The sequence below is a fragment of the Drosophila sulfurigaster genome, chromosome 3 (assembly GCF_023558435.1).
Source record: "Drosophila sulfurigaster albostrigata strain 15112-1811.04 chromosome 3, ASM2355843v2, whole genome shotgun sequence".
NCBI classification, from domain to species: domain Eukaryota; kingdom Metazoa; phylum Arthropoda; class Insecta; order Diptera; family Drosophilidae; genus Drosophila; species Drosophila sulfurigaster.
The window spans coordinates 54,122,650-54,140,078 of NC_084883.1; the positions used below are offsets into that span (position 1 = coordinate 54,122,650).

A 17,429-nucleotide genomic window follows, 5' to 3' on the forward strand; every position below is an offset into this window, starting at 1 on the left:
GAACGCAAGATAATAAAGCTGGGTGCTATATAAATACGATCGTGATCGAGCTTACGCTCAGTCGTCATCGTCATCGTAGCTCTGGCGTTACGCACATTTCCCGTAGCTGTTGTTATTCTAATCAGTTTAATCTGTGTACAACTGCCTAGAAGTTGTAAATTCTTTACTAACTCAACCGAAAACCGTGTGAACTTGGATAAAATGTCAGTTAGCTTTGTGCCAATCCCAGAGGGTAGCGATTTTCCCTTGGAAAACCTGCCATATGCTGTCTTCTCAAAAAAAATCAAAGGTGAGTAAAAGAATGATCTAATAATTTCATTAGAACCGCCGCAATATCTCCAAAAGCTGAGTTGTTTTTCAAAGTTTTTCCACATTTATTTTAATTTGCCATGTGATTTTCAGCGAGTTTGACATGTTTTTGAAATAGAACAATACTCTAGAATTCTCTAAAACCGCTTTAGTGTATCTAATTTGCATTAATCATAAGGCAAACTAGTTTGTTTACAAAAACAAACGTCAAATTTCATATGCATAAAAGCGGCACCTGTGCAGGCACTTGAATATCGTATAATTTCTTTTTATCGTACGCCGTTTTAGCCCGACAAACATCGTCTGTGCGTTGCCATTGGCGACTATGTGTTGGATTTGAATGAAGTGGCGCAGTACTATGCACCCGAACATCAGGTAAGTTGAATCCACTGCATGCTGAACTGCTTGCGACACTGCTTGCTTATTGTATTGTCACGTTTTGCAGGCTGCACTGCAATCGCACAACTTGAACTTGCTGATGAGCTTGGGCCACGAAGCTTGGGATGCAGTCAGGACACGAACCCAAGAACTCCTCACCAAAGGCTCTGTTGTAGATGTGAATGACTTGAGAATTGTGTAAGTGGCAATATACTCTCCCATTTAAATATTTCTTTCATTAATTGATTTTCTAACAGTTGCTTGATTCCTCAATCGGAGATTTTGCTGCACCTTCCAGCTGAGATTGGTGACTACACCGACTTTTACTCATCCATTCATCATGCAACCAATGTGGGCATCATGTTCCGTGGTGCAGACAACGCACTGATGCCCAACTGGCGCCACCTGCCAGTGGGTTACCATGGACGCGCCAGCTCTGTGGTTGTCTCCGGCACTCCCATACGTCGTCCACTGGGGCAAACGTTGCCCGAGGGCGCCGAGAAGCCGGTGTTTGGTGCTTGCAAGCTGCTGGACTTTGAACTGGAGATGGCCTTCTTTATTGGTGGACCAGGCAACAAGTTGGGTGAGCCCATCAAGGTAGACGATGCCTGGAAGAATGTCTTTGGCTTCTCGCTGATGAACGACTGGAGTGCTCGCGATATACAGAAGTGGGAGTATGTGCCGTTGGGTCCATTCACAGCCAAGAATCTGGGCACAACCATCTCACCCTGGGTGGTGACAACGGCGGCGTTGAAACCTTTCTTGCTGGACAACTTTCCACAGGAACCGGAAGTGCTGCCATATCTGCGTCAGACTTTGCCCTTCAACTTTGACATTAGTCTCGAAGTGTCGCTGAAACGTAAGTGTATTGAAATTGTGTCTCTTATTTATCTCATTTTGATCCTCATCATCTTCAGCTGCTGATGACAACGAGACGCTGATCAGCAAGTCCAACTTTAAGCACTTGTACTGGACTCCATTGCAGCAGATTGCTCACCACACGATCACAGGCTGCAATCTGCGTCCCGGTGACTTGATGGCTTCGGGCACTATTAGTGGCGAGACTCCAGATTCGTATGGTTCACTTCTTGAGCTTTGCTGGCGCGGTACAAAGACCGTTGAGCTTCAGAACGGCAAAACACGTAAATTCCTGCAGGACTACGATGAAGTCATCATTCGTGGTCACTGCGAGAAGAACGGACTGCGCATTGGCTTCGGCACCTGTGCTGGCCAAGTGCTGCCCGCTCACCCAGTGGATCAATAGTGATTTGTCAAAAACACAAAAACAAATAAATAATCGCTCTCCTAACTGTACCTGCACTCTCTGTCCTGAATTGCAATCAACAAGTGACTTACGCTCACCCGCAAGTTCGCTCTTTAACTCGCTCTCTCACTTTGTGCCGCTCTCTCGCTCACTTTGACGCTGTTCACTCTCCGAGAGCGCCAATTGTTGTTTGCGCTATTACACGCTGCTTCGTAAATATGCGCATGCTTCTACAAGCAACCACACTCAGCGCAGTCGCCGTCGACGATGCTGCTGGCGCCTCAGCTTCAGTCTCAGTCACGGTCTCAGTCAGAGTCAGTTAGTTAGTACTCGGCGAGCGACGGCGAAGGCGGCGTCCCACGGCAATTTGCAAAGCGTCGCGCAGCAAACAAATCATTTTTTTATATACACAAAAAAAAAGAAAAGAAAAACAAAGAGATAATAATAACAATCATAGTTAAACAACGGATAACCAAAGCGACTGGCGCCGCTCGAATACGCGCAAAAAAATTTAATGTGCAGCTTTTGTTTAAACAAAAGAAAAACACAACTGAAGAAGCGCCACACACAAAATACTAAATCAATCATTATCGAGGGCATGCCTTGAATAAGCGTTAAATGTGTAAGCAATATTAACCAATTAAAAGAAAAGCGCAAGTTTGACAAGTTTTGCCAGTTTGTATTTAAGGCAGCGAAAATATTTTTCACATTCAATTTGCGGCAAGAAACAACTCGCATTGACTTGGAAAAATCAATTTTTGAGCAGGTCTGCGCACGCACACAATCACATACACACACATATACAGACAGACTTTGGCGCCCACCCACCCCGGGCGTACACAACAAAAACCAGAACTCACAACTCAAACCCTTGAAACAGTCGCAAATTGTCCTCAACTTTTGCCGTTTGCTTGCACTTTTATGTTTGTGTGCTTTGCATTGATTTTTTGCACTCACACACACATACACAAACACACTTGCAGATATCCGCATAGCTGTCGCAAAAGATGCGCACCAAAAATACTCTTCAATGCAGACACACTTATACCAATGCACTCAGCCAGCATGCAAAAAGTTAATCAGCTCGCTGCACAGTGCCCCCAGCAACAACAACTACGAAGCGAAAGATACGCAACTGCAAAAGGCTATAAAAAAAAAAGGAAAAAGTTTGCAATTAACTGGCGCCGTCGGCTGTCATGCTGGAACAGACGCGCTATCCCCCTCTCCCCATCGGCGAATCTTTCACCTTAGGGAACCTGTTTTGGCGCGCCACTAGCTCTCTCGCTCTCCCACTATCTTTTCACTATTGCCATGCAGTGTGCGCATGTGCACGAGAGAGAACCGTCGCATCGTGTCTTGACTCTCAAGTGGTCCTCGGTCACGCTTCTCTCCATCTCCATATCGCTCTCTCGCTCTGTCTCGTTTAGAGAGCACGCGCCGGCGTCGTCATTGGCGTCCACTCACAATTGGCGATAACATGCGAAAACAGAGCATAAAGCAAAAATCTGCACAATTGCTTGCCGTGTTTATATTTACATTGTGCGTTTAGTACGTTAGAGATGACAAGGTGAAGGAAATGTGTGTGTTGAACTCTGATTGCATTTACAATTTAAACTAAGCGTAATTCAAGTTATGATATTTGTGTGCGACCCGTGACACGACTTGTGACTGTCTGGCCATCACCAAAAGTTGTTGACTTCTTATCTGGCGTAAGTCACAAAACGACACAGACAAAGCTTTCAGTTTCATTCTTTAATCACGAGCAGCGTCAATGTCTGTCAACGAGTTGAGTGCATGAGGAGAGAGAACTCACACTCATTAATGTACTTACTAATTATCGATGTAAGTTGTAATCTAGTCTGTTGAGATCTCAACACATAATTATCCTGTCTAAGTTTAGAACGAGGCACGTTAACGCAATTAACCCAATTTCCGTTAGCCGGCGCCTCGACTAAACCGTTTGGAATTAATTCATAAAAGTAATTAGACGTAAATATGAGTATGTCTGGGTGTGTGTGTGTGTGCGTGGGTAGATAAGGTGAGCTTTGAAGTACTACACAAACAACGTGTAGCAATTCACGTAATATGCCAAGACATTTTCCAAAGTTCAGCCAAGCGCGTAATGAAAGCCAAAACAAATTTCTAATCAGCGTCTCCCTGGCGGCACATTAATAGGGGAAGGCGTTTTGCAAATGTGTGCTGTCAAATATGTATGTATGTAGTATGTGTGTGTATGCAATTTATACACGGAGAGAAAAACAAGATGACTATGAGGAATTCTTAATTATTCTTGAAATAGATTTGTCTCTTGCTCCAGTTCAATTTGGCGAGGAATTCATTAAAAAACAATTTCATGTGCTCTAACATATTATTGCCGAATTTTTATTCCCCTTTTTATTGCGCTTTCAAAATTCTTGAAAACAAGTATACGCATGTCTATTGTTAAATGTGTCTGATTTTATCTATACAGAGCGAGGGAGAATACCTACACTGAGAAAAGTTTTGATAACTCTAATAACAATATATATTGAAAAAATTCCTTGATGTATGATTTCGTACAATTAATTATAATTTCAATTTATTAAAGTTTGCAATATACTTTAATTTAAGAAAAACCAATATTTCTATTTAAAATTATAAATTCAAATTTTATTTTATATTTGATCAGGAAAAGCACTAGAAGAGGTTTATGTTTTGCTTCATATAAATTTCCCAGTAACTTCTCAATTCCAATATCTTTACTGAATTTTGTTGTTTGTCTTTGACGCTTTTAAATTTCTTGAAATCAATTATTTCTAAAGTTTATTTGCGCTTTGCCTCAGTGTACGTTATTTATACTCGTATTTCTCCCCACTCTGTCGCTTGACTGTGCCGCGCTCAATTTGCACATCAGAATGCGGCCCCAAATGGTTCCAAAGTGCAGCGCATCGCTGTCTACGTAGCGCCCCCCTCTGCAGCGTCAACTTTGTTTACAAGAAAGTGGGTGGGTGGAGAGACAGACTGACATATAGAGAGAAGCGCCAACAATGTTGTTGTTTTTTTTTTAATTTTTTGTAGTTGCTGTTTTTGTTGATGATCGTGCAGCAGTTGCTCAACCAAGTTGATTGGGTGTATGCGAGTATTTAGGTCTGGGCGTTATCGTTATTGCTATTGCTATTGCTATAGCTGCAGCGTTTGCAAAATTGACAAAGCGCCTACGGAATACTGAAACGGCTTTAAAAAAAAAGAAGAACCACAAAGAGAGACGAAGAGAAGATACAAAAATATTTATGTGCGGCCAATAATAATTGATGTGTTCTCGTTATTATTTATAACAAAAGCAAGCGCAATAATAAACAATTGAAATTTGCTTAAAATTGTATTTATGGAGCAATCTTTTTCTTTCCATGTATATTTTTCTGCACCATCAGCCAAAATGTCATAAACAAATCGCGTGAAGGAGCTAAAGGTGATAAACCACACAAATTAACAACAACATTCTTTTTGCCAAAACGAAGTACTTCAAACGGCAAAACAAATAAACGAAAATTAATAAGATGACGCGGCGCATTTGGAGCATATCGTTGCTGCTGTTATTGCTGGCCATGTCAACGCTGGCCAAAGCAAGTGAGTAGTACCTTAAAGATATATTATATATACAACCCAATCTTGATTGATATTTTCTTGATTTGTGTGCAGCACCTGTAGTCAATCGTCAGTATAGCTGCATGAGCTATCAGGAGAATGACAGCTCGCTGCATGACGATGAATTGGAAACGGAGAACAGCGAAGGCATCAGTGCAGAGCAGCAGCAGCTGGAGGCGAGTGCCACGCCCAGTGAACGGCATCAACGCATTTGCAGTGAGGGTTACACCTTCTGCTTCAGTCTGTGGAATGAAACTGCCAATGGACAACGACTGGTGAAGCAGGGTAAGTTACACATTCCCCAACTCTTAATGGGACTTAATAAACTTGCTCTCCCTCAGGTTGCTGGAAGGACAACACCGATCGCAACTCCATCTGCAACCACTCGGAATGCACCAGCTCAGCGCCCACATCGCGCAGCAATTCTCTCTACTATTGCTGCTGCTCCGGGGATCTCTGCAATGACAAAGTGGCTGTCGTGGAGCCGGCTCCCCTCGAACTCGCCAACAATGTTCGTGCTGCTGTCAGCAATCGTGCTGCAACGCATCAGCAGAGCTCCGTTTGGGCCACCACAATGCTGAGCCTCGTGGGACTCATCACGCTCGTTGTGATTGGTGCACTGATGGCCTGGCAATATTGTCGTGTTGTCAAGGAGAAAATCGAACCGGAAGAGTCTCCACTTGCACCCTCGGGACCTGGCTACAGTTCGAATCTGCGCAACGTGGACAATCTGAATCTGATTGGCATGCTGGGCAGCGGCAAGTATGGCACTGTGATGAAGGGTCTGCTCCATGAACAGGAAGTTGCCGTGAAGATCTATCCGGAAACGCATCATCAGTATTATGTGAATGAACGGAATATCTATGCGCTGCCCCTAATGGAATGTCCCGCTCTGCTCAGCTACTTTGGCTACGATGAGCGACGCACGATGGATGGCCGCATGGAATATCAGTTGGTCTTGTCGTTGGCTCCCTTGGGTTGTCTGCAAGATTGGCTAATTGCCAACACCACGGACTTTTCCCAATGCTGCGGCATGTTGCGCAGCATCGCTAGAGGAATTTCGCATTTGCACACAGAGCTGAGATTGGGAGATCTGCATAAGCCTTGTGTGGCCCATCGGGATCTCAATTCGCGCAACATTCTGGTGCAAGCTGATCTCAGTTGTTGCATTGCCGACTTTGGCTTTGCGCTCAAGGTGTTTGGCTCCAAGTACGAGTACAAAGGCGAAGTAGCCATGGCCGAAACAAAGAGCATCAACGAGGTCGGAACCCTGCGTTACATGGCGCCGGAGCTGCTCGAGGGTGCAGTGAACCTGCGGGACTGCGAGACGTCGTTGAAGCAAATGGATGTCTATGCACTGGGTCTGGTGTTGTGGGAAGTGGCCACGCGTTGTGCGGACTTTTATGCGCCCGGACAGATGACGCCGCCATACAAAGCGCCCTACGAACAGGAGGTGGGACCACATCCCAGCTTCGATCAGATGCAAGCACTTGTGGTGCGACACAAAGCGCGTCCGCTGTTCCCCGCCGGTTGGGGCGGAGGCGCAGCTGCCAAGCTGGTGCGTGACACTTGCGAGGATTGCTGGGATCACGATGCGGATGCGCGACTCACCTCGCTATGCGCCGAGGAGCGCATGCAGGAGATGTCAGGACTTCGCCCGAGACTTCAAGCACAGCCCGCGAGTCCGTTGCTCAACACCAACAATCTGGCGTCGCCAACAACACAGCTGCAGGTGAGCGTCATCGGTGGCACCACGATCACAGCAGCTGCAGTGCATCAGCCACAGTCGCAGCTGAGCTCTGCGGATGGCGGCCTGCTGCAGCCGCCGCCCAATCAACAGCTGCCCACGGAGAAGAATCACCTGAACTATGCACAGCCGCAACTGCAGCCCCATCTCCAAGGCCGCAATCCCTGCCAGGAACGCAATCTAGCGCCGCAGTCGCAGCGTGCGCCGCCGGTGCTGGTGGAGCGCAGCAAGAAGCACAGCTTTCAGGCGCAGCAGGAGCAGAGTCTGTCTTGTCTGGAGCATGATGTCAGCGTGGAAGAGCTTATAGCAAGTCATCAGCAGAAGCAGCAAAACTCTAGCCTGGGTCAGGGCTTCCCCAAGCAACAGAACACGGATCACAAGCTACGAGGTTGGCATGCGGTGCGTGCGCTTATCCACAAGAAGCTGTTCCGGAAGGAGCATGCCGAGGAGATCTGTCGTCAGCTGCAGCTGGGCGAAGAAAAGTCCAATCTAGTGGCTGCCCTCAAAGGCATGGATAATGCACGCTTGGCCAGCGGATTGCGGCGTCCCAACAATCTCGACTTGAGTCCGCTGCAGCCGCTGAATCGCAGCAATCCCTTGCAGCTGCGCAGCGCGGAGCAACGCACCGGAACTCCAGCTCACATTGTGCCACGCTCGCTATCCAGTAGCCTGATCAAGCACATCAACAACAACAGCAGCAACAACAACAACTACAACGAGAACGAGTTGCATCTGCTGACGGCGACGCGTGCTCCAAAGCGTCGTCCTGGTCACCTGCGCACAAACTCCCTGCTCGTCACCGGCTCTCAAGCGGGCGGTCACATGGCGCCGCCCACAGAGCAACAGCTGCGTCGCCAGCACAGTCTGGAGGTCTTCCGTGAGGTGTTCAGCGGTCGGGGTAGCTGTGAACGACTTAGGGATCCCAGCGAGCGGGTGAAAACGCCGGGAGATGTGCCGCCCTCGGTGAGGAAGGCGCGTGCCTCAAAGACGCTGAGCTTGTACGATGATCGCATGATGGATTCGTCGCTGCTCAACATACTCTAGCATGAGGAGGTTCTGCTGTTGGAGCTATAGGTTTGATACCTGTAGCGAGTGTAGAAGCCGGCAGCAGAACTGTATAGACAACTCATATCTCAAAACTTCATCACAGCAACATATTCAACGATAGCCATACGATATATAAAATGGTGTAGTTTGATAGGGCCCTCGAACCTGAATACTGAATTCCGATCTTCAGAAGATAATACCTAATATAAAGTGAAAATGTATTTTTGTCAATGCAACTGAAGAGATGAACAGATAGAGAGAAAAAGAGAGAGAGTGAGATAGAGAGGCAGCTTCAGAGAAATCTAGATTGTATATGTATTTTTTCACCAATCATCCTAGCGTTTAGTGCGGCAAACAACCAAAGTCCTTATAGGTTATAGAACTGAACACAGCAGAGCGTAGAGTGGGAACAGAGTACCGACAGATGATGGGAACAGATATAACAGTAAACAGAGAGGAGAGAAGAGTATTTTTGCGACTTCAATTTGACGAACAGCAGTCTGATTATATAGCTTGTTTAGTAGTGTAAGTTTGAGCTTGCTGTACCTCGTGTTAGATCAAGCTGACAAAGGCGCAGTTTAGTAACATTTTTTAAAAGCCATATACACCCCCAATTTATAATCACAAATAATATTATACTTATATAGACCACACACCCCTACATATGTACATGTATAAGCTGAGGCGGACAGGGTTGTCAAGTCAGTGGGAAATTCCAGAAAATAGTGTCCGACAACCCTGCGCCATGTAGCACACCTAACTACATTCGAGTATTATACGATGTTATTCTAAACTTTAGAATCTAAAGCAAAACTTGACAACTCTGGCAAGCACTACACACATAATGAATTTCAAGCGTATGCCTTTCCCCATTGATTGTATTCAATTATTAATATTTCGTGTTTTGTTTTTTTCGTTTTCCAAAAGTTTTGTAGTACTTGTAGACCAAAAAAAAAAAACACCCGCAGCCTTTCAATTACAAATAACACTAGTAATACTTGTATGATTTACACTAAAATATATAGTATATGTAATATTATATATACGAAATTTATTTAAATTCATTTTTTTAACGCAAATAAACAATGAACTAAAAGTGTACACAAAAACACAACATTGACTTGCTAATCAAGTGGATCGCGATCGCAGTTCGATCAACACGGGAGCATTGGGTTTGTTGATCAGCAGCGTCACAATATCCAATTCTTCATCCGTTTGTCCACGCCAGATGAGCTCATAGTTGCGCAGCAGCTGCGGATTTGAATTGCAAAAGAATCAGTTAGATTTCGACACTGGATCAATGATCGACAGTTGACATCTACATATTAACGATACTCACCCTCAGCAACAATACGTGCATGTTCTGTTCGGCAAGACGACGTGCTATGCAGGCACGCATGCCGTGTCCGAAAGGCAGCACCAGGTAGGGATTTAGGGCGTTGCGCTGCTGCAGCCAGCGATCGGGCAGAAAACTCAGCGGCTCGGGAAAGTGATGTGGCTGACGACAAGCCACCATGTTCTGAGTCACCACGGTGGTCTATGATATGGAATGAATTTTAAAAAGAAATTAAAGTATTGAAAGCAAACTTGATTGTGAGAAAACTAATATCCGTTTTTATACAACTATTTAGCCACCTCCATATTAGGTCATACGACATTTTTTGAAGATTGGTTTACGTTCTTACTTCAATCGTTAATCCTTCTACCTAATATATAAATCTAGGTTTCATACACTAATCCTTATTCATGGGAAATTCCCCTCTACTCACCCCCTTGGGTACAAAGTAGCCACTCAGTACAGTGTCCTGGTTGAGCACACGTCCAAAGCCAATCGATATGGGATTCAAACGTAGTGACTCCTTCAACACAGCTCGAGTATAAGTGATGTCCGTGCGCAGTGCATCGGCGCTAAGAGATTGCTCCGCATTGGGCAGCACCTTGAGTGCCTCCTCGTAGATGCGCTGCTGCACCTCAGGATGCCGAGCCACATGATACAGCAGAAACGCCGAAGCATACGAGGTGGTATCAATGCCAGCTAAAAGCAAATCCGCCGATGTGCCGACCACATCAAAGCGATCGAGTTGTGGATTCTGTATGTAGGCGGCAATCAGCGAGGAGCTGGAAGTGCCTTCCTCCATAGTCTGTTCCAACAGCTCTAGCGCAACACTTTCCATATACGACTGAGCGATGCGCAACTTGCGAAAACTTGGTGTCTCCACATAACGCCAGAGCTGCAGTCCCTGATCTGTGGGCAAAATGCAGCTATTGGTTGTTTCCGCCGCATGCATTAGACGCGTGGAACGAGAATGCGCATGTTGCTCCGCCGGCGAGAAGGATTCAATGCGTGCACCAAACGTTAGCAGGCAGGTTACTAACGGAGAAAAAGGTTGAATTTCAGCTTCTACTAATCTTGTTACATTCACTTACATTCCAAATTGAGTCTGGTGAGCTTGGGCAACATATCGATGGTGGCGTCGTTGCCCTCTGTGTGCCGCAAGAATTTCAGGAACTCCTGCGTTACACCATCCACTTCGGGCACAAAACTGCGTACACTGCGCGGTGCACTCAACTCCTTTTGCACCTGGGCACGTAGACGCCACCAATCGGGTCCATTGGTGGGCAACAATCCCGTTGTCTTGTAGAGATGCGGTCGTTGCTTGCGATATTGAGCGAGAGCCAGATGACTGCGTCGCTGCGGACAGTCACGTTCGTTCAGCAACGTGGCAATGTCCTTGGGATCGTACAGCCACACAATGTCCTGACCTGGCACCATAGTTTCACGAACAATCGCACCATACTTCTCGTACTTATCCTGGCCGGCTTTGTGCAGCTTCAGCCACGAATATGAGCCGATGCCGGGCATATAATTGTACAGATTGCCCAGTCCAAAGGGACCTCGTGGACCGGGCATGGCCTCAAATGGCTTTGCGAATGTGCATTGCCGCGAATTGCAGCAGATTTTAAGCAGCTTTGTCAACATTTTTCCGTGTCTGTTCGCTGCAAATTCTCTAAACGTACTGAGAGGCGCAATTTTATTATCGGGCCGAGCGCATTCTGGGGATTTCAATTTATTGCGGCTTCTTTTGTTTCACTTGTCGCACAGAAAGGTAACGAATATTCTTGCGCAGAGTCGGCTTTACCTGTGTAGCGGATGTCAAACGAGTCGGCTACCTGGTGAGAGAATTTACAACGCTCTTAAACAGCTGCTGAAGAGCATTTACATAAATGTGTTGCATACTTTTTAGCGTCATCATTAAATTTCCCTGCTTAGTCGACTATTTAAAAAGTCATTGCATACTTTTGCGCTTAATAAATAATCGGCAGATATGCGAATTAGTTTATTCTTTATTTAATACGCTTTGTTTACAAGCTATAATACACGCACTTATCTAAATCACAAATAAATCAATATTCAGACTAGTTTTGTTTCTTTTCCGCTGAAAGCACTTTCTCAGATGATTTTTTCTTCTCCACTCCCTTGATCTTTGTCGGCGACTTTTTCTTTTCCAATTCCTTAAGCTTCTCCTTGAACTTTTTCTCAATCAATTTAGTCTTCTCCTTATTTGGATTTTTGGTCTTAACGGTTTGATGTATCAACACAATTAGATTGATAATAAAGATGGATACGAACAAAACCGGTAGTATCAATACATCGATCGAATGGCTAACAAAGTAGCTTTGCTCCGCAGATTGTGAATGCGCAAGATGCTTGAATTGATCAGCATCAGCCACTAACTGTTCGACATACCAAATAGCTTCATTCACGGGCTTCATCTTACGAGTACGGAAATTGAACTGTGCTTGTTGCAAGTTGGTCGAAAAGATAGGTTCACGTACGATGCGCTGGAGGGCATTGCCGAAATCGTAGTAACCTGTAGAGTTGGGAGTAATGCGAATTCCCAATTCACGTTCCTCTATGCGCTTAGCATTCTGCAATGCAAGAAGTCAATTAATATATTTGTGATTGAATTTGCATTTGCCACTTACGTTAAACTGATCAAATAATAGTGGTAACACGATGACTGGCACTGCATTGTAGATGGCTTCCTGCAGCCCAAAGCTATCGCCGTGACTAATAAAGGCCTTCACATTTGATTGAGCTATAAATAAAAGTAAGTTGTTAGGGAAATTTAGCATTTTAAGAGTTCTAACTCACCGAGAATATTCTGCTGTATTTTGTTATCAACTTCCACAGTCTTCAAATTGTTAAATTTTCTCGCCAACTCCAGTTTTGAATTCAAAATGAAACCAAATTGTGTGAACTCCTTGAGCATGTCCTGAATTGCCTGTACACCAGAGTCCGTGAATTGCTTCAGATGCGGCAGATGAATGTAGACAAGACCCTCTGGAAAACGTTCCACAAAGGACTGCAAGTCCAGTGACAAAGCCGACGACTCGGCACGAATGTGAAGACCACCAACTTCAATGACATTGGGTGGCAAGTTCTGCACATAGTCGAGCACTGGATGAGTATTCAAGAGAACAATTTGCACCGCTGGCTGTCTATAGTTCGGCAGCATGCCCCTTAGCACAGGTTCAACGACGCCCCAACGAATGCTGAAGAACAATGGAAAAATTAGTAACAAGTTCCAAACATTTAAAAGACAACTTACGCTGATTGGCCAAAGTAAATGAGATGGTTCTGTATGCGTTGCCAGTAGCTCATCTCCAAAGGCAGTTTGCTGGCAAAATAGGGAATCCTCGCAGGATTAATTGTGTTCTCGGCATTCACGAGCTTCAACAGATCCGCAGTCAACTTGCCGCCACTCAAAGCAAGTATCGGTTTATTGTGCAGCTGCGGCAATTTGGTCAGCAAACATTCCACAGTGTAGGTGGCATCGTAGATGATCAAATCGTGGTAACCTTTCAGAGCATCCAGATGTTCATTTTGTATGACTGCACGACAGTTGCCCAAGACGGCTTCATTCCAGTTGAGCATCTGCTTGATGTCCCATCCATGCCAAGCGGGATTATCTTTCTTCACATACTGATTATTCGCATTGTAATTGTTTTTAATTTGAATATGTTCAATGCCTTTTATTTCTGGGTCTGTTGTAGTGCCCACAATGGTCAATTTGTGTCCACGATCGACGAGCGCCTCAAAGAATGGCTCCGACCAGGCGGGATTATTTTCCTCGGCGGTGCCAACGATGCACAATATGTTCGCTGCGTGCAACTGCTGCCAGTTGAAGCAGCCAAGCAGCAGCAGAGACAGCAAAAGTGCCACAAACAACTTCATCGCAAACCAAAACTGAATCACACCGAAACAAACACGCGACTGATTCACCTCGTTGACTTTTGCTCGCCTTTTGCCGGCTGCGATTAGATTACGTGAGCCGGGCACGATAATAACTCACTTTTCTGTTCTATTTAATATTTATTTTTGTTTTGCTTTTTGTCGAATATTTTTGAGAGCGGGTTTCGTGCTCTTCGTAAAGCAAACAAAACAATAATATGAAGAGAGTTGAATTTCTAGAAGGCCAGCCGGCTGTCAAAACTGATAAGAAAAGCAAAATAAACAGAGTAGGCAGACTTGGGCTAGGTTATGTTGAATGTTTGTAGTAGAAATGTACAAGTATTGGTGAGCTTTTTATGATGTCAGTTGCATTCAAATGGTGCTTTCAAAGCACACTATGTGTGTGAAGCGTATGTGAGTTGATCAAAGTTTGTTAGTTGAAAGAAATTATTAAATAATTTTCTTTGACCTACATACGATTTGATTGATTATTTATTTTGACAGATTTGTCCCATTGTATTTCACCATTTGACGCAATTCTCTTGATAGTGGTCAGCTCTAATTCTAATCTCTAGACGATTGTCTCTCTCAGAAATGTTTGTCCGATAATCACTTAATAAAAAGTGTTCACTCACGCCTGGAGTGCGATTACGTGTTACCAGGAGCGTCTGTGTTATCAACAATCAAACATAAATATCGTATAAATACTATGAAGGGATCGCCAAACAAGTCTAGTAGCTAACAAGATGTCGAACCGAAAGTATCTGGGCATCGCAATTGCTTTGCACTTGCTCGGCTGCTCAATGGCCGGCAACATCTTGGCATTGATGGGTATGACATCGCACAGTCATCACATCTGGTAAGACAACAACTGCATATCAAATTAACTAAGCTATAACCTCAGTACTTTTCCATTCTCAGGAATAGTGTTCTGCTCTACGAGCTAGCCGAAAGGGGTCACAATCTGACCATACTCTCGGTGAATTTGCCACGAGCCAATGATAAAGTGCCCGCCAATGTTACCTACATCTATCTGGAACGTGCCTATGATTTCTATACGGATGATAACGATAAGATTGATATCAATTCGTTTATTGGCATCGGCAGCTACGAAACTATTCCCATACTCTACAAGTTTGGCGTTAAAACCGCCGAGTTCATCACACTTTCAAAGGGTCTGCAGCAGCTTCTGGATTATCCTGACGACTTCAAATTCGATGTAATCATCAATGACTACACGATGGGACCCTATTTGCTAGGATTTGTGCACAAGTTCAACTATCCACCTGTAATTGGCATTACTGCCTTCCACAACAAACCTTTGGTGCTGGACTTTATGTCCAATAGCTATTTCCCTGCCCTGATTCCGTATTATTCCACCCTGTATACCCCAAAAATGAACTTTTTGCAACGCTTTGATAACACGCTAATCTTCGCCCTGGATACAATGTGAGTATGGCATCCATTTCAGAGATAAGATTATTCACTAAACATTTTGTTTCCCTAAATAAATAGCTATCGTCGCCTATATTATAATCCCAAACTTGATGAGATAATGCGTCCGTTTTTCGGTGCCGATATGCCACCGCTTTCGGAGCTGGCTAAGCTGACAAAGATCTCGCTGATTAACACACATCCAGCTACGGATTATGTGGAGTCCTTGCCACCAAATATCATTGAAATCGGTGGCATGCAGGGCAGACCGGGAAAACCTTTGCCCGCCGACTTGGATCAGTTTATGCGAGGGGGAAAACGAGGTGCAATACTTTTCTCATTGGGAACCAATATGTTGCCACACAATGTGGACAGAGAGACAAAGCTGAAGATTGTGGAAGCTTTCCGACAGCTACCTGAATACAATTTTATTTGGAAATTCGACAACGAGTATCTGAAGGATGTGCAAATGCCCAGCAATGTGCTGGTCAGAGATTTTCTGCCACAACGCGATATACTGGGTGAGTTGCAAATTGTGCACTTAGTGGAGCTATTGGTTAAAATTTTGTTCTCTTTGCAGCTCATGAATCTCTGACACTGTTTGTGTCCCACTGCGGAGGATTGAGCACACAGGAAGCCACCTGGCATGGTGTGCCCTTAGTTGGCATTCCCCTGTTTTTGGATCAATATCGCGTAAGTTTACAGAGACCACTTCATATATTTTTATACCAGCAGCTCGTAGGATGCAAAGGTATTATATCTTTGTGCCAACAGGAAATATTTTTAAGATGCAAGAGAAGGCAACCTGACCTTATAAAATATATAATTTTAATCTTGAACAATGTCATCAGACAATATGACAGCGTCATGTCTGTCACTCCAGCACATTCATACAACCCGATTCATGCTTACTTACCTAATGTTCCCATTCTCCTTACCTATACACACTCACGCTCAATTATTGCTGCCTTCAGGAACACTTATCCGCCTGGCAAACTCATTCATTCCCTCGGGGAATATCGGGTTGGCTGTGGCTTACATCATGCTTGACGTAAAGTTGGGTAATACAACCGGTTGCTGTGATACCATAATTCGAAAGAGGTTTAGATAGTCCTCGCTCCCCACACATGAGGTTGAACCTATCCAAACAGTTGGTTCTTTGATGTGTAGCTGTGCTTCACTTATCGATGCTTAATCCTAATCCTCTGTGCTGGGTACCGTGAGATTAAGCCATCATGGCAGATGCTCATGTTAATCTATCAATTCATATCTCAGAGATTTTACGAGATATGTACGCTCACTTTTTTGGACAATGCTACGTTATTGTTAATGCAAATTAAGTTTGATTTTAATTTAATTGTTACCAAATATTCATAAAGCAACAACAATAGAAATATGAACGGTTTCATCGGAAACCAGAATACCCAAAAATGTAGTAAAGAAATCATTTCATGTGTTATTAGTCTAATGGCTGTGTTTGCAAATCTGGTATATTTTTTATTCTACGACGTATTTCGAATGTAATGGTATTTTTTAATTCTAAAATTTATTCGTTCGGTAAATTTTAATGATTCTGAATTGTTGATCATGGGTAGCGGGTATCTCATTCAACTGTAACTTTTTCATTCATTAAACCTAATCTTATTTTCTTTATGCAGAATCTCTTACAAACAATTGGAGCTGGCGCCGCAGTTCAAGTTGACTACCTGAAGATGACCACCGACAGTTTGGTTTCGGCCATACGCGAGGTGGCCGAGAACAAACGTTACTCAAAGGCCATGAAACTGCGCTCGAAACGCTTCCGTGATAATCCTGTGCCGCCACTCGAGTTGGCCGTGTGGTGGGTTGAGTATCTGATGCGTCATCCGGATCCTGTGCATCTTCACTCTGAAGCCAAGGAACTGAACTACTTCCAAACACATTCGCTGGATGTGCTCGCTGTGCTCGTTTTGTTTCCACTTCTCATACTCTATGGATTAAGTCGCCTTTGTCGGGGGCAAGTTAAAGAACAGCAGGCGAGAAAGCACCGCAAACGTGAGTGAACAGCGGGAAATTAAGTCAAGGATTTTAGCTTTTAAATATGATTTTTATTTCGATATACATAGCTAAATATACAATACATTTTTGTTGTTATTATTACGAGTGTCGAGTTTAATTTCTATGCAACGGGTGCTCATTGTCTATTTAAATAAAAATTCGAATGGATTGTAAGTTTTTTTTTTCACTTTTGTGATTTGCATAATGAACAACTATTGGCAAAGAAATTAGTCACTGTTCCATACGCTAGGTGTGTCCATATGTGTAGGTGTAAATGTGTGAGTGTGTGTAGGTGTGTGTGTGTGTATTTGTTAAGCATTTATTTATGTTTTGTTAATATGGCAAGATTAATA

At 44.2% G+C, this 17,429-nt stretch overlaps 5 protein-coding genes across 6 annotated transcripts; 3 read left to right on the top strand and 2 right to left on the bottom strand.

Moving 5' to 3' along the window:
* Window positions 1-44: 44 nt before the first annotated feature.
* Window positions 45-2,386, top strand: LOC133845153 (fumarylacetoacetase). The gene is made up of 5 exons (XM_062279521.1): window positions 45-289; window positions 598-684; window positions 755-885; window positions 945-1,546; window positions 1,605-2,386. Exons 1-5 carry the CDS (start codon window positions 263-265, stop codon window positions 1,949-1,951), a joined length of 1,194 nt encoding a protein of 397 aa, XP_062135505.1. The 5' UTR covers window positions 45-262; the 3' UTR covers window positions 1,952-2,386.
* Window positions 2,387-2,436: 50 nt separating this feature from the next.
* On the top strand, window positions 2,437-9,442 carry LOC133845146 (bone morphogenetic protein receptor type-2). 2 transcript variants are annotated; one of them, XM_062279513.1, is made up of 4 exons: window positions 2,437-2,573; window positions 5,362-5,557; window positions 5,630-5,860; window positions 5,917-9,442. In XM_062279513.1, exons 2-4 carry the CDS (start codon window positions 5,488-5,490, stop codon window positions 8,364-8,366), a joined length of 2,751 nt encoding a protein of 916 aa, XP_062135497.1. In that variant the 5' UTR covers window positions 2,437-2,573; window positions 5,362-5,487; the 3' UTR covers window positions 8,367-9,442. The 2 variants fall into 2 exon arrangements, with proteins under 2 accessions (XP_062135497.1, XP_062135498.1); XM_062279514.1 differs by lacking the exon at window positions 2,437-2,573 and adding an exon at window positions 3,706-3,793.
* Window positions 9,401-11,410, bottom strand: LOC133845150 (cytochrome P450 302a1, mitochondrial). Its single transcript, XM_062279519.1, has 4 exons — window positions 10,797-11,410; window positions 10,139-10,740; window positions 9,709-9,906; window positions 9,401-9,620 (listed from the first exon to the last, which is right to left on the bottom strand). Exons 1-4 carry the CDS (start codon window positions 11,347-11,349, stop codon window positions 9,498-9,500), a joined length of 1,476 nt encoding a protein of 491 aa, XP_062135503.1. The 5' UTR covers window positions 11,350-11,410; the 3' UTR covers window positions 9,401-9,497.
* Window positions 11,411-11,696: 286 nt separating this feature from the next.
* Window positions 11,697-13,823, bottom strand: LOC133845147 (UDP-glucosyltransferase 2). Its single transcript, XM_062279515.1, has 4 exons — window positions 12,983-13,823; window positions 12,526-12,926; window positions 12,357-12,469; window positions 11,697-12,299 (listed from the first exon to the last, which is right to left on the bottom strand). The coding sequence occupies exons 1-4, from the start codon at window positions 13,606-13,608 to the stop codon at window positions 11,787-11,789; spliced, it is 1,653 nt and encodes a 550-aa protein (XP_062135499.1). The 5' UTR covers window positions 13,609-13,823; the 3' UTR covers window positions 11,697-11,786.
* A 329-nt stretch (window positions 13,824-14,152) lies between these two features.
* LOC133845148 (UDP-glucosyltransferase 2-like) lies at window positions 14,153-17,272 on the top strand. The gene is made up of 5 exons (XM_062279516.1): window positions 14,153-14,464; window positions 14,527-15,054; window positions 15,121-15,560; window positions 15,620-15,732; window positions 16,698-17,272. Exons 1-5 carry the CDS (start codon window positions 14,352-14,354, stop codon window positions 17,079-17,081), a joined length of 1,578 nt encoding a protein of 525 aa, XP_062135500.1. The 5' UTR covers window positions 14,153-14,351; the 3' UTR covers window positions 17,082-17,272.
* Window positions 17,273-17,429: the final 157 nt, after the last annotated feature.

Excerpts from the sequence above, each read along its gene's own strand:
- LOC133845150 (XM_062279519.1), bottom strand. The coding sequence starts at position 11,349 with ATGTTGACAAAGCTGCTTAAAATCTGCTGCAATTCGCGGCAATGCACA. Across the intron at positions 10,741-10,796 it reads CACCAGACTCAATTTGGAAT|TAACCTGCCTGCTAACGTTT; the intron begins GTAAGTGAATGT and ends TTTCTCCGTTAG. Across the intron at positions 9,621-9,708 it reads TGCACGTATTGTTGCTGAGG|CTGCTGCGCAACTATGAGCT; the intron begins GTGAGTATCGTT and ends TCAAATCCGCAG.
- LOC133845148 (XM_062279516.1), top strand. The coding sequence starts at position 14,352 with ATGTCGAACCGAAAGTATCTGGGCATCGCAATTGCTTTGCACTTGCTC. Across the intron at positions 14,465-14,526 it reads TCGCACAGTCATCACATCTG|GAATAGTGTTCTGCTCTACG; the intron begins GTAAGACAACAA and ends TTCCATTCTCAG. Across the intron at positions 15,733-16,697 it reads TGTTTTTGGATCAATATCGC|AATCTCTTACAAACAATTGG; the intron begins GTAAGTTTACAG and ends TTCTTTATGCAG.
- LOC133845146 (XM_062279513.1), top strand. The coding sequence starts at position 5,488 with ATGACGCGGCGCATTTGGAGCATATCGTTGCTGCTGTTATTGCTGGCC. Across the intron at positions 5,558-5,629 it reads GTCAACGCTGGCCAAAGCAA|CACCTGTAGTCAATCGTCAG; the intron begins GTGAGTAGTACC and ends ATTTGTGTGCAG. Across the intron at positions 5,861-5,916 it reads ACAACGACTGGTGAAGCAGG|GTTGCTGGAAGGACAACACC; the intron begins GTAAGTTACACA and ends GCTCTCCCTCAG.
- LOC133845147 (XM_062279515.1), bottom strand. The coding sequence starts at position 13,608 with ATGAAGTTGTTTGTGGCACTTTTGCTGTCTCTGCTGCTGCTTGGCTGC. Across the intron at positions 12,470-12,525 it reads AATACAGCAGAATATTCTCG|CTCAATCAAATGTGAAGGCC; the intron begins GTGAGTTAGAAC and ends TTTTATTTATAG. Across the intron at positions 12,300-12,356 it reads TATTATTTGATCAGTTTAAC|AATGCTAAGCGCATAGAGGA; the intron begins GTAAGTGGCAAA and ends CTTGCATTGCAG.
- LOC133845153 (XM_062279521.1), top strand. The coding sequence starts at position 263 with ATGCTGTCTTCTCAAAAAAAATCAAAG. Across the intron at positions 886-944 it reads GTGAATGACTTGAGAATTGT|TTGCTTGATTCCTCAATCGG; the intron begins GTAAGTGGCAAT and ends ATTTTCTAACAG. Across the intron at positions 1,547-1,604 it reads TCTCGAAGTGTCGCTGAAAC|CTGCTGATGACAACGAGACG; the intron begins GTAAGTGTATTG and ends CATCATCTTCAG.